The sequence below is a fragment of the Mchenga conophoros genome, linkage group LG18 (genome assembly GCF_057382185.1).
Source record: "Mchenga conophoros isolate Kocher_MC1m ecotype Shallow Benthic linkage group LG18, M_conophoros_male_GT1.1, whole genome shotgun sequence".
Lineage (NCBI taxonomy): Eukaryota > Metazoa > Chordata > Actinopteri > Cichliformes > Cichlidae > Mchenga > Mchenga conophoros.
The window spans coordinates 15,414,000-15,437,171 of record NC_140543.1 but is presented as its reverse complement, the minus strand read 5'-3'; the positions used below and the strand labels follow the sequence as shown (position 1 = coordinate 15,437,171).

Here is a 23,172-nt window from a genome sequence, read left to right as displayed (position 1 = left end):
ATTTTACAATATACCAAGTTTACCTGGATTTAATTGAGTGCAGTCTCTGTGTTAACGGTTCAGACAAATCTCGCGATATCTCTCCCTAGCAACTCAATTGTTATCCTTAGATACCATAGTCTCGCAAGCTCAACGCCCATCAAACATCGAAAAGGTGAGCCTCTCTTCCTCTTTGGCTACAGTGTTTTTTTAAACACATTTGGTAAGTAGGTTTCACACAGCGTGTTTTGTATCGTTTAGTGTTAAACTTACATTACATCGGTTTAAACGAGCTCCTACTTTCTGCTCCTGTCACTCATTTTCAGTAGTGCGGCTAAAGTTTATTAAGTCAGCAGGCCCGTTTGGTTTGAAACATGGCAGCACCATTTACCAGGAAAGAAAATACTGTGTAGTACTGCTGACGTTAATTACATAACGATTTTTATTTTATTTTATTTTATTTTTTTGGTGTTATTTATGAAAATGAAAACAACAAGCAACAAAAGACTGCAAATATTTGGCCAGAAAGGTGTAGCCTGAAGTTTTAGCTTATTACCCAGTTTGATTCTTCTACTCCATTCCCCTCCTACTTATAAACTACTAGAAATTACTTAAATAGAAGCTTCTAACAAAGTGAAGTAGGCAAAAAGAGCGCAAAAAGCTGCACATCATGTCACGATCTAAAGCAGTGGTGTCCAACTCCAATCCTCAAGAAACAGCTGAGAAACAAAGTCATTGACATCTATCAGCCTGGAACGGGTTACAAAGGAATTTCTAAGGCTTTGGGATTCACGGTGAGAGCATTATTCACAAATGAAGAAAACAATGATAAACCTTCCCAGAAGTGGCCCGTCTACCAAAATTACTCAAAGAGTCTGTCAGTAATTCAAACAAAAGAACCCAGAACAATATCTGGATAACCGCAGGCCTTATTTGCCTCAGTAAACGTCAGAGTTCATGATTCAACAGTAAGAAAACGACTGAGCAAAAATGCTGCTGATGTCTCATCTCACATTTGCAAAAAAACCATCTTGATGATTCCCAAGTGTTTGAGGAAAATGTTCCGTGGACTGACGAGCCTTTTGGAAGGTTTAAGTCCTGTTACATCTGGCGTAAAACTAACACAGCATTTCATAAAGAGAGCGTCATACCAACAGCCAGACATGACGGTGGTAGTATCATGACTGCGGCTGCTTTGCTGCTTCAGGAGCTGGACGACTTGCTATAAATGATGGAACCATGAATTCTGCGTTCTACCAGAAAGTCCATGTTGACCATCAGTTTGTTATGCAGCAGGACAAAGTGTTGTAGTCAATACCTGGACCATATATATGTATAAATAAATTTATTATATACATTGGTTACTTGGAACATTTAAATATGGGGGGTATAAAAGAAATCAGGAAGGGGGCAAATACCTTTTCACACCAGTGTATGTTGTTATGTTCCACAATAATTTGTATTCTTCACTCTTAGATTGCCATTCACATGCAGTCACCTGATGAAAGCCAGGTCTGGGGCCCTGGCCAGTCCCTATGGGGCCTGATCGCTGAACATATTTCTGAGTCAGAGCTGCCAAAGATCTACACCGCACTGGGCCATTCCTTGGTAGATGTGTACATGGACATGCACACTGAGGTGAGAGAAGTTTTATAACTCCAGTGTTTGATGTCTTCTGTCTGCATACAGTACCACAACACCTGGTTTGTAAGTTGAAAGGTCCCTCTTCACAGTCAGCAGATTGTTTCATCATTCATATGGTTTTATTTCTTTGAGGAATTCACGCTGGGTCTGTTTCTAGCAGGATTTAACAAAAGTACTACCACAACTTCTGCAAGAATTTCCTTTTGGGCAGAAGCAAATCAAAACATTGCTCAGCTAAGCATTCCTAGCCAAACAATTTAAGGACTCTGGTTTAAGGCTGTGTAAGTAGGTTAGTTTTGCTGCATATATTCATTACTTACAATTCCCAGACTCCATAATAAAAGTGAAATGTGGGTTAGCTGGCACGGCGCCACAATGAGATCCAAATGTGAGCCAGACAGACTTCAATATTTATTCCAGAGCAGCTAAACTCTCAGACCTACAGGGACTTGAAATGGCTCACAACTCATTAAACAAGCACATTTAAAATCAAGACTGCGGTGAAAATGTTCATTAAAAGAGGAAAAGTTTTGAGAAGAGTCAAAGTGAAACATGTCAGGGAAGAAACTGTGACTTCCTGATACTCATTAATAAAAAACTGTGAAGAACTGAGAAATGTAATTATATATTCATTCAAATTGAAATATCTTATTCCAGCTTTCATACTGTGGCTTGATGTGATACAACCACTGAACCAAAGCTGTGGTAAAACATATTTCTATTGTCTGTCCTTTTTTCTTTCTCAAATAATGAATTCTTAAAAAGCATTTTTTTCTAATAAGTGCATCTGGCTCTGTGGGCATTTTTGCCTCAGACATGTAGACCCCTGATTAGAGACAGCAGTGCACTCCGTGAGATGGATAAAACCTGTGTCAAATCAACTCGTGGATCCATCCACTGTGGCGACGCTTGGGAAATAAGGGATCAGTCAAATGTACCTTCCAAAAAAAAGTGCAAAGTCAGGGCATCGTTTTCTTTTTCCATAAAAAGCAACCAAACACCTCAATAAAGAAAAATAAAGAACTGTAAAAGATAATTTCTAATGAATCTATGATCAGCTGACTAAAGAAATAAGTGAAAGCTGAAACACTCAAATGACAGACCTCAGACAGACAGTTGTGCTTCTGCACTTAAGATCAAGTTTGTAGGCTTTCTTTTCACCACCTTCTGAGGAACAGAAATGTCTCGTGCTTGGCTGTTTATTGTCTGGACTCCTCCAGTTTCTGAGGTGTAACTGAGCAAGACAGTGAAGCCAAACACCTTGCAGTGGCAGCATTTGGTGTGTGTTAATGAATGAATGAGAAACACTGCAAATGCTTTGTAGAGCCTCTGAGGTTAAAAGCCACTACTAAATGCAGACCATTCACTCTTTACCAGCTTCTTTCTTCTGCTTGTTTAGTACTAAAATCTTTCCATGTGTTGGTCAGCCCTCCTTTCCATGCCGTGCCCCAATGGTTCAGTCACTGCTCACACAAAAAAAAGAAAAGGAAACCACCTGGATGTGCTTTAACTCGGCTCTAGAGGCCTGCCATGTAGATTCTTACCACATATAATATTTGTAGCAGTTTCTATGTGAAATCCACACGACAACTGTACGGCATGCAGGTACTCCTTCTCACTACTGCAAAATAATTCAGCATATGCACAACCCCGCACACACTATATACACAGAAAGAAGCTCAGTAAGCTGAGTCACTCAGGGGGTCGGTATAACAGGGTTAAAGAGGCTAATCCTCAACTGTTGATAAGACTGTTAGCTACATATAATTTGACTCGACTGTGTGTATGTGTGCGTCAGCTTTGATTGTGCGCCTGTACCCTTGCACGTGTATGTGTGTGTGACTTTGAGTATTGCTCTGACATTTCTTCATCTACAGTTCAGTGTGTCTGACTGTAAAGCCTCCAGGTGGAATAACAGACTTGAGGCTAAAAGCTCTGAGAATTATTCAGGAAAAATAGAGCAGAGAGGGCCTTATCTGACTGTCACACAAGTACATTCAGGTTTTGATTCAGTCTTTACATTTACTTTAGGATGGATCACTTTCATTTTTCTCTCCACGGCTCTCTGTATGTCTTTTCTTTCTCTTTTCTGTCTATGTTTCTCTTGCAGCCACATAATGACTTCCATTCCTCAGTGAGCCACTGTGAAAAGTAATAGCAGATCTGCAGGTGTCCCCTCCATTCCTCAGCGCTGCCATTCCTCTCTCCATCAAGGCCCTCATTGTCTAAGGCGGCAGGATCAGAGAAAATATTAGACTCTCCCTATAAGGCCCGATCTCTCCCTGAACTCTCACTTTCACTCTGTCTTTCTCTCTTTCATCCCCAAAGTTAAATATTTTCAAAAACCCAATTTAAGTAGTTCAGCAAAACTGAAACGTTTCACCGGTGTTCCCTTGAAATAGCATTTGGATGAGATTGGCTTACTGCTGAGGAAAAAGGGAAAAACATCCAGGAACAACTCATTAGCCAGTGAGCCATGAATCCTTTAATATAAACACCTCAACGCCTAAAGGCACATGGCGGAAGTTAGTGTGTTTGTATGTGTTCACCATGATAGGGTGTAAATGCTGGCGTTACGAGAGGATGTGCACACACACACATACACATGCAAAGACCAGAAGTGCTATGTTTAATATCCTTCTTTTGAAGTAAAGTCTTTGCATCATGACATAAATGATTGGCAAGCAACAGGTGTCGAGGTGCTAATGGGATCCAGACTTCACTGAGGCATGAGCATTCACACGCGCTACAAAGAATAAAAAGGTTCTTGGCCTCAAAATGAACAGAGGTGTTTGTCTAATTTTCAGCCCAAGACATATAGTAGCCAGTGTGGTGTGAAAGCATGCTAACGGTGTATGTCGTTTTCAGATTTATATCGATTTTCTTTCTCCTTTGTCCCTGTGGATGTAGAAGTTGTATTTCTTCCTGTTCCAAGAAGACTGTCAACTGTGCACAACAGTTTACAGTAAACAAGCTCTTCTTGCATCAGTGACAGCCAAGAAAATGTCTGCTCCTTGTAGTATTTAGTATTTGCACTGTCAGTGGAAATATTTATCTGTCCCTCAGTTTAACAGATTCTTTTTTCAGTGTAGAACTTCTGAGTCACTGTGAGGGAAACTACTTGTATCCTTACATTGAGTAAATACTAGTAGATTACCTTTAAAGTAACTGGTGGTCTTTTTCATTTCAACTTTCATGTCCAACCTTTTTTGAATTCTGCCGCTTGTGAGCCTCTGTTATTTCAGTTTTCCCCTGCTTTCCAGCCTATTAGCCATGCAGGCTTCTGTCTTACATCATTGTCATCACTTTCTCTGCTTCACCTCCAGGTGGGCGTGGGCGTGTTGCAGTATGCAGATTGTAAACAGATTGCACAAACCTGTTGTTTCCAAATGAAATTGATTTACTAACTTGTGCACAGTGGTAACAAAATAGGCCGATGGGCGTTTCATAATTCTCATGGTAATTTTCCCTGCACACTTGTATTTTGCACCAATTACATTTCCATGTAGATATGAGTAAATGTGGGACTTTTAAACACTTGTCTCACTGTGGTACCTTTTGCAGGCAGAGATGTGGCACAAGATGTGGCAGGAGAACCAGCGAAGTGGAAAGCACGGCGGTGGGGCAGGGACCCCGCTCCCATGTCTGCAGAGTGCCCCTCTAGTTGACCCCCCTGCTGTGAAAGAGCTTTTGAGAGCTGAGGTCAAGATGTTACTACAGACTCTCGGAGAGAAAGCCAGCAGGGCAGGAAGGTAGGTGGAACATCTCACATACTCAGATCAACACTGCTGGACATGCTTAATGAACTAGTTATGGCGCTTTTATTCATCAGTCTCTGCTACAGCCTTGAAATGCACTTCAAAGTTTGGAGAATAACTTAATTTGTTATCTTGATAATGTTACCATCTATCCACTCTAACTAGAGCCTGTCCCATCTATCATATGGTGAGATGTGAGGGTACACCCTGGTCAGGTCACCAGTCTGTCCCAGGACTAAGTGACAATACATTGAACATTTTCTTAAGAAATTAAAAGCTTTATTAGTTTGTTTTTTTTATCCTGACTTTTTATGCCCATTTTATACATTTCTTTCTTTCCCCTGATCATTCATGTCTTTCCTTTGTTCACCAGCCATTAGGTGGGCTGATCAGATGAGTTAAGACCATGGTCTCCTGACAAAAAGTACCATAAAATGCTATTTTGTGCTCCCATGTCGGTTACAAATGGCATGGGAAAGCAGAAGGACAAAGGTTTTTGGAGACGGGAACTGGTGTGGGAATTGAGGAACAATAGGACAATTATAGGAGCGAGACACAGTGATAGATGACTGCAAACACTAGACTCGCACTCAGTGCAAGCTCTGTCGAATTGCAGATATGTTTTACTTTAAATGGGAGCCAAATACTCATCTTCAAAATCTTGTGAAAAGTTAGTATAGAATTGCAACAACTTTGAAGGAAAAGAAAGGCTGATTGAGATCCAGTGAAGGGCACTCAGGGAGACAGCTTTGAGACTTAGTACTCTATATCTGCTTTATATGTCATCAGGGAGTTATAAGCGTCTCAAGAAGTAGTAATAAAACTTCCTAATTCCTGTTTTTTCATCTTTTTTTAAAATGTTTTACAGCTAATCGTATAATGCAGGTCAGAGATAAGCTTGTAACAACTGGAAATTTAATGACATGGATTAAAATACTCTGGAGAATGTCATAAAACCATTGGCAGAGCAATATTGGTTACCAGCACTGCCCTGCATTCTCACATTAAGACATAATGCCTTTGTGAGGAGGTGTGTGTGAGAGACTGAGACTATGTATGTTTAAGGTAGCAACTACCCCAACAACTTGCAGTTTGCAGCCAGGAATGCTGCCGCATGACTTCTCTGGTTTTGCTGAGGCCTTTTAGGACATAAGATGGATTGCACTCCGCTTTGTGGCTTACCATTTATTGCCTGTCAATTTGTGCAGGCTGTTGTAGGCTGGAGGCAGCTTTTTATTCTGTGGGTTTCTGTGGACCTTTAAAAAGTCGTGAAAAGCCAATAATCAGAAATTTAGGCTTTAAATTGGACTTGATGAAAGGATTAAGAAGTTTAAGAAGTTTACTTTAAATAAGTGATGTGGTAATTAAAAAAGAACCATAAAGACACCTTAAGAAAGACACCAGCAAAGGCCTGCCCTGTTTACAGTATAAGTATCACCAAAGTCCAACCTGATTGCCATCCAGTCTTCACTAACAGCGCAGAATGAGTGGCAATCAGGTTGTCCTTGTTTTTTTGTCTTTTTAAATGTAGTTATTTGCGTTTGAGCTATTTGTGGGTATAAATTACGGGTTGATCTAATATTGTTTGTTTGTTTGTTTGTTTTATTAATCATGTCTTTCAAATGGTAAAAATGCCATAAAGACTGACATTTCCCAAACCCAAAGAAATAAATGTTAGAAAAGTCCTTATTTTGTGTGTTTAGTAGTTAAAATTGCACCATGGAAATGTTTTATCACCTCTTTGCTGTCTATGTGTGATTGGCACACAGTTGACATACACAAGAAGTTGAATAATTTGCAGGTATTTGATTAGACGAATTAAACTCCGTATAAAGTCTACACTATATGGTCAAAGTACTGGGCCACCTACACATCTAACCTACAGGAGCTTTTACAACCAGTTGTTAATCCAAAGGCATTAATATGGCTTTGGTCTCCCTGTTGCTGCTATAACACCTTCCACTCTTCTGAGAAGGTTTTCATTGAGATTTTGGAATGTGTCTGAGTTCTTGCCATTTTTTATCCAGAAAAGTACTGTTCACCACAGCCTGGTTCAGTCTTGGTTCCAGTTCATCCTAAAGGTGCTTGCTAGGATTGAGGTCAGGGCTCTGTGCAGGCCAATCACGTTCTTCTACACAAAACTCATCCAACTATGGATGTTACTTTGTGCACTGGAGCATGCAGGGGCAGAAAATGGCCTTTCCCAAACTGTTAAAGATGGAAGCATAGAATTGTCCAAGATGTCTGAAGCATTAAAAAGGGCCTCAGCGCAGCTCCAGAAAAACAACCCAATTAAAGATGTATTAAACCCACTCCTTCTCCACCAAACTTTACAGTCAGGCAGGTAAAGTTTTTTTTGGCATTACATGCTGGCTGATAGAAATGTGTGATTTCACCACTTCACAGAACACATTTCCACTGCTCTCAAGCTCAGTGGCCGCATCCTTCACACCACTCCATTTCAATGCTAACATTGTGCTTGGTAATGTAAAGCCTAGAAACCAGTGCCATGAGGCTTCCAGCACAGTTTGTGTACTGAAAGTTTGTGTGCTTCCAGCACATGTTAGATCCAGCACACTGTGCTGATGTTAGATCCAGAGGAGGTTCAGAGCTCTGCAGTTACAGAGTCAGCAGCGAGTTGGCGACTTTTACGCACTATGCACCTCAGGACTCAGCGACCCCGCTCTGCAACTTTACATGGTCATTCACTTCATGGGCGAGTTGCTGTGGCTCCTAAACGCTTCCACTTTGCTGTAATACCACTTACAGTTGATGGTGGAATATCTAGGAGGGAAGATATTTCACAAACTGACTAACTGTCGCAGCTGTGACATCCTATTACAGCACCATGCTCGAATTCATTCATCTATTAGTTGAGAAATATTTCAGTCTTGATCAAAGTTAACCAACAGACCAGCACTGCCCTCCACTGACTGGCTGTTTTTTTTTATTTTTTTATTTAAGACTTCTTTCTCCACAGTCTCCTACTGAATCTAGTTCGTGGATCAAAAAAAATATAAAATGTTCCACTGGTGCGTGTTATGACAGCTCAGTTGACAGGGATTTATTTTGAAGCAATCTTAAAGGGATTTTTTTCTACAGATGGTAGCAAGGCCTGATGTTTAAGCTGACAATCCAATATCCATAAGGCTACAGGTCTGATGCCCAGAACAGCAGAGTGTCTTATTAACGTGTCACTGAGCAAGACACAAACTGAAGCCTCGCTCACTTGCAAAACACAAGTCACTCTTGTAAAGTGCTCTAGTTTGGATGTAAATGGATTATAAAAAGTACCATTCAGACCGAGAAACAAGCCTGTTGTTATTGGCTGGGAGGGAATAGTGCCAAAAAAAGGCATTGGTGCCACGCAGACTGTGCCAGTGCAAATCACCTTTTCTCTTTGAAGTTGGCTTAGTGTAGTTGTTGACCTTGATGCATGGTACTGTGTGTGTGATCCAGGTCTTTGAACGTTCAATTAGGCTAAGTCCCAAGTGCATATCGGCTGAATGGCTTTCAGGAATAAGCCTAACACACACTTCTCGCTGATGCCACTTTCACTGTAGAGCTCGACAACCATCTGTTTAATTTAATATGCTCTGTTGGCGTTAAAATTGAGAATATATACATCAAGGTGTGGACCTCTCATACAAAGTATTTGTACCTTTAAAAAAAAAAGGTTTACTAGACATTTACCTGACAGGACTGGTTTCAGCAATAGTTGTTGATGCAGTCGGTGCTGCATTTTTCTGTGTTTAAGTCGTTTGTATGAGGCGGTGGGGGTGGGTGTGTGCCTTGTAAAGCTGACTGATTTATCTTGTAGGCTTCCTCCTGTGTGGTCCTGATTTGGAATAGCAGAACATGATTTATTGATATACAGAATTCAGTTAAGCTATTTGGCAATTAGATTTCAAAAACCCATCGTAGCAGAACAGCGTCCCACCAGTGACAGGAAGTAGGGCAGGACCCCCTGGAGGGCGGTGATGGTGAAGATGAAGATGAAGGCTTGGATGGCGCCCTGAGTGACTCGGGTGCTGTGGAGATGGGGAAGAAGTGGGTTGCGTGAATGAAAGTCTGAAAGAGAGAATGACAGAAGAGCACTGAGGTTTAAATTAAACAGATTGGAAGCTGATTGGGTTGAAGCTGACAGGCAAGAAGATGATTGGACTAGAACAGTGATGTCAGCATTGAGTTTTGAGAGCCTGTGAAAGTGGGACTGATACAAAGAATAGACTGGCAGGCAAAAACCACCAGTGCAGATGAGTGCTTACAGATCTTTCTTACTGAACTTATGCTTATGCTTCATTATATTCTTAACACCAAACAGCACATTCTACCACAACTTTTCTCACTTTTCCAACCAGTATTACTGCAGTGTAGCTGTCATGCCGCTGAAATCATTAGCAGATCCTATGAAAAAGTGCAAAGCGCTTGGATACAGTTTCAACCTCTTTTAGGCAATGCAAAGGATTAAAGCACTGTGGAAAACTGCAGAAAAGCAAAAGCTCAATCTGTGGCTCTTTTGTATTAGAGATGTTGAGGAGCTCCTGCATCGGTACAAACCTGAGACTCTAAACTACGCCCTCGGCCACCGAGACAGATGTCATACTAATTGCACCAACCCTAAAGATACTGACAGTGGAAGCAGGTTAGCAAGAGCCCAGGCTTGCTTAATTTACTGAGATTATGCAGAACTTGATAAAGTCTTGTAATCTTCTGTCTTCAATTCCAACCTGTCCCTCTTTAGGCCGGACTCCCGCTGCTCAGTCCAGTCCAGAGCTGAAGATGAGATCGAAGCGGTGAGAGGAAAGCTTAATGTCACCGAGATAGACCAAGTGGTTGATCGACTCAGGTGAGTTTGAGCCATGTTAAGGATTTCAAAAGCCTTAAAAAATTTTTGTTAAGTATTTGAATCAACTTTGAACTGGGTCATTTGTACCAAAGGGAATATTATCATCTGAATGTACAGATCTGTACTACTTTCAGACTTTTATTTGTTAAGTTTTTAAATCCCTCAGCTTTTCTGTTTGTGGGTCATTTGAAGTGTTCACATGTGGTTGTTGTCTGAAGCTGCAGCAGTCTTCACCATACTTGGCACCAAATAGCAGATAGATAGTGATAGTCTGTTAAAGCTAAGAAGCTGAGGGCAAGGCATCAAAACCTGAAACTTGAGGCTCGAAACAACGCTGTTGCTGGGTATCTGTGGTATGTGTAAGTAAGCAACATTGATGTCACACGTTCTCAAAGTTACAGAGCTAAAAGAAAAACAAAAGAACAGAAAATCTTTTAATGCTAGTGAAATGATTTTTTTAAAAGAGGCTCAGTGCTTGCTGTGAATCCACAAAGTCTGCCCTTCAGGGTCGAATGATTAGAATTTATTTACAAATCCGGCAGTATCGCCCTAATACATCCAGATTTTAATAAGCAAATACATTATCACACCTTCCTTTAAAGAACCTTTATTATTGTACTTAAAACACTTTCAGTGTTGTCATTCATTACTTTTTTGTATCAATACAACATATTGTTATTTGGATTGTGCTGTTCGGAGAAAGCACCGGTTGTATCGATCAGTCTTCTGTGAAATCAAACCAGTCTGTATGCTCTAGAGCATACAGACTGGTTTGATTTCACAATAAACAAACAGCTGTTTGTTTATTGTGACCCCTAAAATCTTTTTCCGTACCTCCTTATATATGACCCTGTAGTGCACCATCTATACACACCCAACTTAGTGGAATAACGTAAGGGCATACATGCGGTCCAAACTGGGAAAGAGCACAGTTCACACTGGTACAATAGTTAAAGAATGAACTCTTGTCCTGGTTTTTGTAATACAGTCTAGCAGCGACACATCTTGCATATAATTTTTTTTGTGACTGACTCATTCATATTTGGTCTTTGTAACTCTGAAAGTCAGAGTTTCTCTGAGCCCTCTCATTTTCCCCTTAATTTCCCCCTCAGCCTTCCTCTGTGGCTTTTGTCATTGCCCTGCCTCCTTCACGCTCCATCCCTCCGTTTCTTCCTTCACCCCTCGCTCTGAGGCCCACGGGGCAAAGCAGTCGCTGGAGCTACCTTAGAAAAACGCCTCCCTCCCTCTCTCTCTTTCTCCCATTTCCTGCCTAGACCAGAACAAAAGGCCCCATTGTCAATAAATGGATCCCAGACCTGACCAGAGCCAGCAGAAGATTCTTTTTCATTTGAAAGAAGTGAATAAAATCTACTACGGTTATGTAACTGGAGAAGGGCAAAGATAGGGAGGGAAAAGAAAAATAGGACACTGTTTCCTCTGTACCGTATGAAAACTGCAGAGGATAAAGTCTGAGCAATGCACCTATTCTGTTGTCGCTGCCTGTGTTTTCCATCCTATTGAAACTGATATTTATCTGTCAGTCTGTCTGTCTATCCATCCATGCAGAGCTCTCCTAATAGGGGAATGTGAAGAACTGACCAGACTGGTGAAGCATATAAAGGTAAGAAGATCAGGATGGAACAGCCACCTATCAAATGAATGCTTACTCAACCTTTTTTTTTGTTAGTTGCCAGTGCAACACTGATGAAAATCCTACAGTTATTTACAGGTGACTGCACCAAAACAGCTGTGAATTTTACACATCAAAACAATCCATGAATTATGAGCATCGCGAAGGACTGTGAGGCCTGAATAATATGTGCTTTATCAATATGTAGCATAATCTGTAGAGTAGGGTTTTTCTTCAGGTGTAATTTTTCCTCTTAATCCCCAAACTGAGAGTTTACCTTCATCCAAAGTTTCTTCAGCTACAGAGAAAGAAACTACATACAAAATAGCATTTTTAGCATTTAGCATTTTTCGAGCTTGAGTTGTTTGATGCATGTTCATCGTTTCCATTACACTGACTTCCTCGTGCGTCAGCATATTTTTAGTCTGAAAGACAAAAGATATGTTTTTCCCTCTTAGTTTCAGTCCCTTAGGCAGTCCTGCTAATTCTCTTTTTGGCGGTGAAGCCCAGCCAGGGCGAACATTTTCACAAATCAGCATGCATGCACGCTCACAAAAGCCTGCAAAGCCTCAGTCTGAACTTGTATTTTCCATTTTTCCAGCCAAGAGTAAGATCAATCTCCTCCCAATCAATCAAATGGCATATAAAGACATTTTCACACACACACACACACTCGATCTAACTACACATGTACGTTATCACAGAAACAGAGTGAGTTTAGCCAGATGTAGGACTTCTCTGCTGCCCAGATGTTGAAGTTATCTCTCTGTACACTCTTTTTGTGTCTGACCATCTACAAGTGTTGCATTGCCAAGAGCTTCTCTTGGAAATATTAGAAACCTAAGCAAAGAACAGACACTCAAGTTCACTGCATGTTTTCAAGGACCCAGCAGTGGATGAAGTGTTGTTGTGCCTGAAGCGCAAACAGCTTCTTAAATTACTTAAACGTTCCTGTGAGGCGAAGATGCCATTAAAAAGATAAACAAAGCGGGAAAGGTACACAATATTGAAACCCTCATTGAGCTTTTTATTGTTGACAAAGTAAAACCCCGTGTAGGAGAGTGAAGATAAAGAGGAAACGTGACCCAAGCATGTGTTAGCTTTAAAAGCCTGACGGTGGGAAGTTAATTTTAACCACTTTTCTTTGTCTCTCTTAGATCTCATTTAAAAGAGATTGCAATCAGTGCCAGTAAGGAAATTGTTTCCTTAAGCAAGTGTCTGCTGTCTGATGTGCGATTGGCATGAACTCACTGTGCATGTTCAGTCACAGATGTGGGGACCGTGTTGGCCTTACATTGTGCAAGTCATCATTACCTTATTAAGAGTGAGCGCTTCAGATCTTGGAACAACACTGGCCTCAGGATCTTCTGTGTGACTTGTTCGATTATTAACAATTCTACAATCTCACCACATCTGAGGCGGTCATAAAGGAATCGACAGTGAAGATTTAGAAGTAGTTCACAGACTTGTGTATATTTTTCTTTAAATCACCAATTCTCTTTCTGTGTGTTTTTCAAGGGGAATTCAGATTCTGCTCCAAATTGGAAGACGTTATGGAGAGGCAGAGCTAAGCAGGAAAACATTTGAATGTTCAAGTCAGAGTTTTAGATCATAATTGTTAACCTCTGTTTTGTTCCAAGGGCTGCTTTTAATTTCTACATTTTTGGGGAGGCTTTTTCTTGTTTACGTAATCAACCACATGTTCTAAATGCTACGCCTGTCAGCCAGTAAGCTTTTTACTACGCACAGCTGAGGTTTCTATTGATTTAGAGTTATTCAGTGCAGTTAAATTATATTGTTTTTAAAACAGCTATTAAACAAAGGCATATCAGGCATATAGGGATTGTTACAGTATGAGCTAATTGCTTTTTTTAGTGCTGGATGTAGCGGCCAATCATAAAATGGTCCTAAACACAGTCATAATGACCCATTTTCTCTTAGCAGGAGGGAGAGATAGTGACTTGGACCAGCACCAAACAAACAACTCTTAATGACAGTAGATAGGAGGAACTCACACATGTATACACAAACCTCTACTGATCCTTGTTTGAGTGTACTGAGTATAAAACACTCGAGCTGTGGAAAATATGTAAAAAAACAAAACAAACCTATCCTTACTCTAAAGTAAAGACCGCGCTGTCAGCACAGGTTTACACACAATTTTACATAATCTGTTAATAAGTGAACTTTTTCTATTATGGACACTAACTGGTAATTAGGAATCATCATCATGACTCTCTTCACAGCTTTATTACTTATTAGGTCACTGATCTCTTCCATCACAGTCTGACTTTGGCTACGCTTTGAGCTTTACACAAAGTTACTGAAACTTATTTGTTCATAATAAATAAAGGAGTACGTCTCAGTGGAGCCTCTGATATGTAGTCTAAACATCGCAGTCAGCTTTAACTCACTGCTGTCATAGGACTGGAGTCTGTCAGGGATTTCATGATTTATATGATCTTTATTTAAACTGATGGACTGATCTTTGTTTGTGCTATCAGAGGTGCTGCTGGCTTTTAACTTACATTTTATTTTACTTTGTTTTATTCATGTTTTTTTCTATTGAATTGCTAGCAGCCCTGCTCTAGCTCAAAGCTGCCTTACACCCCACCCTACACACCTGGCTTCTAAAATCAACATAATATAGTCCCATCTCAGAGATAAACGAGCACATCACAGTGCAACAGCTAGAGTATTATTACTTCTGTATGGTGATGCATTTCTGACAATACTGACTTTATAAAAGTTATACTGTGTAAAATGTGATTAAAAATGACCTTAATATGTCATCCTGAAAACATCTAAACTATGCAGTTCTGGTTAAACTGGTGTAGCTTCTCCACCAAATGCTACAGTCTGGCCAGAGCCTCATAGATATGCAAGACAAATTCAAGAATTCCTTCACAAATGGTGTTGCAGTTGCTGCAGGATAGTTATTTAACTGTATAATAACATAGGTGCTGAACAGACTTGCTTTTATATAGGATTATAACCAGAATAAAACCAGTTGAGTTGAGCCCACCATTGCAAAAAGAAAGGTGGCACTGGAGTTGAGCTCATCAGTCCAAACTGACTGAAATTGAATGCGATGTATTGTCAATCTGTCTGCATTTATAAAAATGATATTTTCAAAGCTTCACCAATTTGTAAGAGAGTTACCCGACTCAGTTTGAGTCGGCCAACGCTTGCTTGTAAACAGGTTGTCAAAGGTGCAATGGGCTTGCTGTTGAAAGCGTTCACTGCAACTTCTCGTTTTTGCCAAACGAGAAGAAAATTCAGTGCATTCACCAGGCGACAACCAGTTTTTCGTAGTCACAAGGAGGTTGCTGGCCTATTTTTACTCTAGTGTGACTGAGACTTGATAAAACCAACTTATATAAGGTGTTCCATCAGGATGCTGAAAGTATTTATTTATTTTTTTACTGCTTGACCAGCTTGATCAAGCTTGACAGAGCCATCTTAGAGAACCACCACCTCAGGTTATGAAAAGATGGCTGTCATACCGCTTTGAGCTGGATTTTGTAGAAGGATTAAGCTGCCGAGGAAGTTGCCGTAAATGTGTGTCGTGCAGAGGCGGATTTGGGTTCTCATGTATCAGATTAATCACTAAAACATACAGCCTTTCCTAAAATACCACCAAGTCTGCACTGTGGTAATGTGTTCAAACCCCACACGGACCACACAGGCTATTTTTGGAGTGCGTGCGCTTTAGAGTTGTTTTAGATTTCAGTCACTTCTCTGTCAGTGGCACCGCACATACTTTGTCTGTCGCTCTGAAAGACAATACTGGAAGGTTTGGGTTTGAATCCCACTATGAGAACAGGGCAGAGTATGTGCTTTATCTGTCAGTCTCCAGGCCTGTGGGTTTATGTGGGTATGTCTGTGTTTGTGCATGTGCGCACGCGTGCATGTGTGTTTGTGTAATAGTCTGCGGTGGCTATAAAGACTCTTAGTATTTGTGTTGCTGTAAAACGAGGAGGCTGTGCCAGTCTCTGGTAACCAGAGATGGGCAGTAACGCGTTACAAGTAACGCGTTACTGTAATCTGATTACATTTTTCAAGTAACGAGTAAAGTAAGGGATTACTATTGCAAAATCGGTAATTAGATTACCGTTACTTTCCCGTAGGAACGCTGCGTTACTGCGTTACTAAAACCGTGATTTTTTTTGCGAGAATGTCTCATGACAGCGACGTAAGCAAGTGCGACGTTGGTGACAGCAGCTGTGTGCAGATCAACAATGGATAATATATCGAGTGCGGGAGAGAGTATGAGCGTGCAGCGTTTAAAGCGTGGAAGTACTGACCTTACTTTGAGTTTGATTCCATAAAAAGTGACAAAAACATTAGCGTCCATCGTGCGTGGGAAGAAAACTTCTTTTTACAGCGAAAAAACCCCCTAAACTTCCGAGCAAGCACCGAGTAGCTACGACGTAATGGGAAACTCACAGAGACACTCGCGCGGATTCTTCAACTGACCGCAGCACACCTGCACCAGGGTAACCCTCCGCCTACCCTGCTCCTGCTTTACAGGTGAAAATAGAGCAAAAGGACCGCTGAGTCTTTGACTTTATTTATTTTCTGCTGTGTTTTACTTGCATCTGTTTGAAAGAGTGAGTGAAAACACAAAAAATATTTTATTTTATGTGCTGGAATGTGTAGAAAATAGGTTTAAATGTTAAACTAATTTATTCAAGTCAGAGAATGTTGCATATAATTAAATGTTTTGCTTGATGCATAAAGTTAAAAGATTAAAACTGATAAAACAAGTTAAAAAAAGAGACTTTTCCATTTGATTACATTTTGTATGATGGATTATGTAGAAAAAGTAGAATTGGGCTGAAAGATCTATCACTTTATCACCTCTTCAGGTTGTAAATCGTGTTTTTAAAAAGTAACTAAGTAACTAAGTAACTAAGTAATTAATTACTTTTGAAAATAAGTAATCAGTAAAGTAACGGGATTACTTTTTTGGGGGAGTAATCAGTAATTAGTTACTGATTACTTTTTTCAAGTAACTTGACCAACACTGCTGGTAACAAACACATGCACATTAAGACACATTTTGCAATCAGGTCTTTGGTTTTGTGAGTTTCAGACACACACAAACACACAGAGCTCTATGGTTTTCATTTGCTATGGATATCGATGTTTGAAGCCAAATTATGATGGAACACTGCTGCTCAATCATTTAGCGGTTACACACATACACACATTCCTTTCCTTCTCCTCCCGCTGTTAGTTTTATCCTCTTCCCTGTTCCTTTGCTATTTCCAAAGCCTCATCTTAAGCATGTTTAATACATTTATATCCTATTTTTCCAGTGTGTCCTAGTTTGGTGCCACAGCATTATGCTAAACGCTGCTGCGACGAGGAGTAGAACTGCACAGTTAACATGAGCTCTCAAGTTTCTCTTTTCTCCTGTGCTTTGTGTTTCTTGCAGGCAAACATTAAACAAAAGTGTCACAGCGGACTTCATAAATCTGAACCTTCACTTGCAGGTTAAGTCACAAATTTTGGCATTTGCTGCCATCTGCTGGCAAAATATTTTGTCCAACACGCGTTACATGTCTTTATTTGAGTTTACAATTTGAAACTGATTCCAAGACATATTTATGAATGTAAAACTGAGCTATGCAGGGTCTGTCTTCTGCTGATTAACAGGTAGTTCATGAGTACAAGGAGGCGTTCAGGGATTAGTTAGGATTGACAGGGACTTACATTAATGTTTTTAATTAATATTCACAATATCTCAAAATAGTTTTAATCATATTTGAGACCATTTCATATCTCAGATATGTTGTGTTTGTATATTTGTAGACCTGAGAGAACTTAGAGGAGCTATACAAGTGGATTTGGAGCTCAGCCCCTTTCTGTTCCCACCTTCGTCCCCTTTGCCTGCAAAGAAAGGTTTCAGGTTAGTATGCATTATTATTATTGACAGCTATGTAATTAATATTAAAATAGCTGCTTCACTTTCGTTGCTTGTTTTTGTCTTCTTATTCCATTAAATATTTTGAATGTGAACACGATGACACTTTTCCTATAACACCATCTCAAAAAATACCTTCAACTGCTTCTTTTTGTTGTCATTGTGAATGAAAATTCCCTTAATTCGTGAACTTCTGATTCCTTTTCCACAGACTGACAGCAGCACAAAGCTCAGAGAGTCTGAAAACTTTATCTCCTCCATCAGTCCTAAGACCGCATCCACCTCCTCCTCTGTCCCCTCCTATACCCAGGCCTCCAGCTAGACCCCGTCTCTCTAAGATGTCAACATCCAGGACTCACGGTCAGCATAGAGTCACATCAGCTTTTAAAAAGTCAAGCAAAACACCTACCTGCAGCACTGCTGACACATCTGGGCATACACACGGTCTCCTCACCACTGACCACATAATGAGAAATAATAACCAGTGTGGTTTTTGTCCAGAACAAGACAGTGCTGGTCTTTCCTGCAGGACCCCAGATTCTACGGCTAATTTTGAAGTAAAATCTGAGAGAAACTCACCCCTTCACAAAACCCATTTATCAGTAAACTGCAGGATTCACAGCCAAAGCACAGAGTGTGAATGGTCACCGCAGAGGGAGAGAAAGAGCAGCCCTGCGTACAGGCCAAGACACATCAATATCACCCCGTCACCTGTTCCTGCTCCCAGCGGTCTCTGTAATGCAGGAAGTTGCAGCAGCAAAAGTACTGACCAATCTGTGGCAGCGAAATGGAAATCAGGTATTCAAAAGAGGCAGCAGGATAGTAGCTGTGAAGGCAGTTTAGAATCAGCGAGAGCACAGTCATATGCTGATAGCAGGAGGAAGACGTCTGAGAATTCAGTCATGTCTGAAACTCGGAGAACTCCTGCACAGACATGCAGAAGGAAGAGCAACGGTGAGACTTCTAGAAATTTAAGTGGTGCCTTCAGGAATGATGGCAAAGAGCAACAAAACCTGGGTGGCCAGTGTGCAACACTTTGCCCATCTCATCCTTCAGCTGCATGCAGTCAGCGACCACCAGCAAAGATTAATGAACATTTTTTTACCTCTTCAAAAAAACCACAAGGGGGAAGCACAAGTCAGCCAAAAGAACCAGCAGAGCCCCAGTTTCTCCAGAGGTTTCATCAGCCAGTGCCTCCTACAAGAGTGCAAACTTAAAGACGACTACTACCTGAGGGTGGTAGTCATCTACCTTCTCTTTTTATTTTTTATTTCCAAGCTGGATGGATTGACAGTTGCAAAAAATGTTTTACATGGTTTGTATGGATTCAAAAAATAATAATAACAGAATACATAACAGAATACAGTATGGTGTCTTGAGCCACCTCTTATTTCTTCATATATATTTAGGTTTGAATGCCCTCTATATTTTCATTTTAAGGTACTTTGCTGGGTGTTTCGGCCATTATCACTAGACACCTTCATCTAAGCAGACCATGCCAGGGTTGATCAGGCCCCGGAGTGTGTCACTGGTTTATGTTAAAATTGTTATTTCTCTTCTTCTTTCTTCTGTTTAGTTTTCTTCAGGTTATTTTCTATCTATTCACTGCAACTGAGAAATAATACTTACTTCTTTAGCATTTATGGAGCCTCACTTCTTCAAAGGGATAGAAAAGGTGATAGAGAGAAGTAAGACAAAAGGGACAAGATAGGAGAGAGCAGAGAGGAGAGCCGGAAGGGGGGTGCCGATCTGGCTGAGACAGCTGTATCAGTCAACTAGCAAAAGTTCTATTGTTATGTTTTACCATTTTGACGCCCCCTGTTGAGGCAGGCTGACATCACTTAGCTGCCCAAGTGATGTCAGTCCTTTTTAGCCATAGCCAGTGACTAGTCCTCTCAGCAGCGTTAGCTAATTGTCTTATAGCCCGCCATTGCGCCTGTCCTCTGACCCCAATCTCTCTAAGCAGTTTTGCTGTTGTACTGGCAGCAAAGCCCCTGCACCCCACTTCCACCAGGGGCACCTTGATCGTCCAGCCTCTCTCTGCCTCAGCTGCCAAGTTGGCATACCGCAGCTTCTTACACTCAAATGCTTCCTCAATTGCTTCCTCCCATGATACCATCAGCTCAATGACGTACGCAAGTTTTGGGGAGTTAGACCAAAGGACGAGGTCTGGTCGCAGAGTAGTTGTTACAATCTCTGTGGGAAAAATTACCCTCTGATCCAACTCCACTTGCATCTGCCAAACCCTGTTCGACCTTCAGCGGGCCCAGGTCCGGGGTTCCTTAAGAATGGCTCCCAAAAACCCATTCTTAAGGAAGGAACGGCAAGGAAAATCTGCTATATGCCAATTTACACACGAACTGGACCAAAACTCAGTGGCAATAGATCTTATGGAGTGATGAATCCTGATTTGAAATTTTTGTTTCAAAACGTCAATAATTATAGAGCAGCTCAGGAAGTAGTCAGAACAGTCAAAAGCCATCTATAAAACATGGTGAAGACTTATCAGAAGACTACTTAGAGAACCAAAATAGGAAGGGTGTAGCTGCCGTCATAGGCAACTCTCGCATTTAAGTTCATTTTATTAGATATGTAAGGTTGAAACAATTAGTAGTTGAAATATTAAGAAATAAATCAATAGTAATTCATGTTTTGTTCATTGGATTTATATGTTTAAATGTGTTATTTTTACTAATTGTGCAATTAGATAGGAACCTTTTCTATAGTTCCGTCTGTTGTTGCTAAGAGGGTATTTTTGGCTGGCACACTCAGCAAGCTAATTGAGACGAGCCACGAGGTTTGCACGTCCACAGTAAGATAGTAAATAGTAAGATAAATAAAAGAGTGCCTTTTTTGGACCTCCCCACGATGTAAGGATTAAAGTTTTATTCCCTTTGAGTGAGGCCAATGAGGTAAATGTTTTCTTTTGTTTATTTTCGTTGTATGTAAATATGCTAGTGTTGCGTGATATTCTAGTGCAATTACCGCAGTGTGAGGTGTAATGTGTATTTTATTGATTGTTTTGTTGGAATGTTTCGCCATATATAATGCTTAGGGGCTTTATTAAGAATATTCATTTAAGTTTGTATTTCTTTTTAGTTCTGACGGCATTGTATCGGCTGTGGTTGGACATCATTACAAGTTAAGGCATGTCGAAGAATCCTCCTGTCCGAAATAAATGTCAGTTAAAACACAAGGAACAAGTTGAGCTTTATTACGACTCGAGGGGAGTAACAGTCAGAACTCAGCCTGCTTCGTGCTGGAGGAGAGAGAAGGAGAAAGAGGTCTGCCGCAGCGGAGCCGAGCGGGAGCGGAGCTGAGCCGAGTGGGAGCGGAGCTGAGCCGAGCCGAGCCGACAGCGCGCCGGGTCACGTGATTAAGCTCGCGTCTCTCTCAAGCATCAAAGACGCTCAAACACACACACAGACATCTCATAAAGCAACCAGAGTCCAGCGGTGCAGCTTGGTTAAGCTACAAAGAAGTAACACGTTTATACAAGTTAAATGTGGAGAGTAGATTTCTTTAGCTCATCTTAAAGGGACTCTGTCAAGCAATGAAAGTGGAAGTGTGGTGGTTTGGAGTAAAAGTTTAAGCTCATGTTATTGTTGTTTATGCTAAGTAACTGTAATTAAGGTACGTTTAAGTTGATTATAAGGGTTTGCTTATTTTAAGACTGCATTAGATATTTAAAGGTCACATTATAGTATTTTGTTTGACATTGAAGGTTATTTTCTGTTTTACTACAAGTGAAGAGCAATTTACTATTTTGGTTTAAGAGTTTGTGACATATGTTTAAGTTGACTCTTTAAAGTAAAGCAATTTAAGGTCCTAGGTGCTTCATAAGGTGACTATTCACGTATTTAAGTTGACCTAGGTGACTTGAGTGTAGTACAATACCTTTGACTGTCTGTGACATGGAGCAAGAAGGCTGTGACACTGAAGCTGTGGAGCAGCAAGAAGCTTTTGAAGAGCAAGAAAGTTTGCCAGAACCATGCACAAGTAAAGCTACTAAAGAAGGAAGTTTGAGGAAAAGTCAAAGAGTTAAGAAGTTCACTGAAAGGGGCCAAGCACTACATGATGAAAAGGTGAACAAGCTTCAAGCTCGCTTCAAAGTCAGTTATGAAATGTGGAAAGTTGTTGCAAAACAAGGCAAAAAGGCACTTGAAGAACCTGTTAGTGCAAAACTTAAAGAGCTTATCGGCCGAGTTGAACATACCTCGGCAGAAGTGAAACAAGTTTATGATGAACTGCGCAATCATGAAACTCCTGATGCAGACACTCGCCGCAGAGTGGACACCTGTGATGCGGTTTCTCAAAAGATGATAAAGCTAGCTCAAGAAAAATTAGCAGCAGAAGAAGACGAAGAACTTTCTGAGAGATTGGTTCACTGGAGTGATATAGGATCAGCATTCAATTCTGCCGCCTCTCAAAGATCCAAAGGTTCGAATAGCAGGCAATCAAGAAGCTCAAGTAAGTTGTCTGTAAAGAGGCAAGAAGCAGCTGCAGAGCTTGCGGCTACTGAAGCAACTCTGAAGATTATGGAGGAATTGGAAAGTGAAAGAAAGGCACTTGAAATCCTTGAAGCAGAGAATGCTGAGAAACAGAAGGCCTTAGAGCAAAAGCGAAGAGAGCTTGAAAGGCTAGAAACAGTAAAGAGAATGAATGCTGCTAAAGCACGTTTGAAAGTGTACAATGACGAAGGAAGCTCAGATGAAGAAATATCAGACCTTCTGCACGAAAGGAGCAAACGGAGAAATGTCACAGCTAAACCGATGAATCAGTTTGCACATTCGCAACTTAATGCAAATGCAGAGCCGTTTGATATGCCACAAGCCAACTTAAGGTCACAACCAAGAGAAAGCAAACAGGAAGATAGTACCACAACATTGGCCCAAGCTCTAGCTGAGTCCATTCACATAAGTCGCCTACCAGTACCAGAACCTACAGTCTTCAACGGAGATCCTCTCAAGTACAAGGATTGGAAAATGTCGTTTCAAATGCTGATAGACAGAAAGAACATCCCAGTGAATGAAAAGATTTACTATCTTCACAAGTATGTTGGAGGACCGGCGAGAAAGGCTGTTGAGAGTTATTTTCTGTTGGGAACAGAGCGTGCTTATTACTCAGCATGGAACATTTTGGAGGAAAGATATGGAAGTTCATTTGTAATCACCAAAGCTTTCAGAGATAAGTTGACATCATGGCCAAGGATTGGGAACAAGGATAGCGTTGAACTTCGAGAATTTTCAGATTTTCTCAGAGGATGTGAAGCGGCCATGCTTCAGGTTAAAGGTCTTGAAGTTTTGAATGACTGCAATGAGAATCAGAGAATGCTAAGCAAGCTACCTGATTGGTTGTCAGCAAGATGGAATCGAAAGGT

At 40.7% G+C, this 23,172-nt stretch overlaps 1 protein-coding gene across 5 annotated transcripts; it reads left to right on the top strand.

Annotated features, from left to right (window-relative positions):
* Nucleotides 1-92: 92 nt before the first annotated feature.
* Nucleotides 93-21,161, top strand: ccdc24 (coiled-coil domain containing 24). Of its 5 annotated transcripts, none has more exons than XM_085254843.1 (10): nt 99-154; nt 1,456-1,617; nt 5,188-5,375; nt 9,910-10,026; nt 10,126-10,230; nt 11,797-11,851; nt 17,304-17,361; nt 17,681-17,777; nt 18,004-18,152; nt 20,892-21,161. In XM_085254843.1, exons 2-10 carry the CDS (start codon nt 1,468-1,470, stop codon nt 20,936-20,938), a joined length of 966 nt encoding a protein of 321 aa, XP_085110969.1. In that variant the 5' UTR covers nt 99-154; nt 1,456-1,467; the 3' UTR covers nt 20,939-21,161. The 5 variants fall into 5 exon arrangements, with proteins under 5 accessions (XP_085110966.1, XP_085110969.1, XP_085110967.1 ...); XM_085254841.1 differs by lacking the exon at nt 20,892-21,161 and adding an exon at nt 18,294-19,160; XM_085254840.1 differs by lacking the exon at nt 20,892-21,161 and having other exon boundaries at nt 93-202; nt 18,004-19,160.
* Nucleotides 21,162-23,172: the final 2,011 nt, after the last annotated feature.

Coding starts and splice junctions, on each gene's coding strand:
- ccdc24 (XM_085254840.1), top strand. CDS start 1,468: ATGCAGTCACCTGATGAAAGCCAGGTCTGGGGCCCTGGCCAGTCCCTA. Junction 10,027..10,125: donor GATACTGACAGTGGAAGCAG/GTTAGCAAGAGC, acceptor GTCCCTCTTTAG/GCCGGACTCCCGCTGCTCAG. Junction 17,778..18,003: donor CCTGCAAAGAAAGGTTTCAG/GTTAGTATGCAT, acceptor CCTTTTCCACAG/ACTGACAGCAGCACAAAGCT.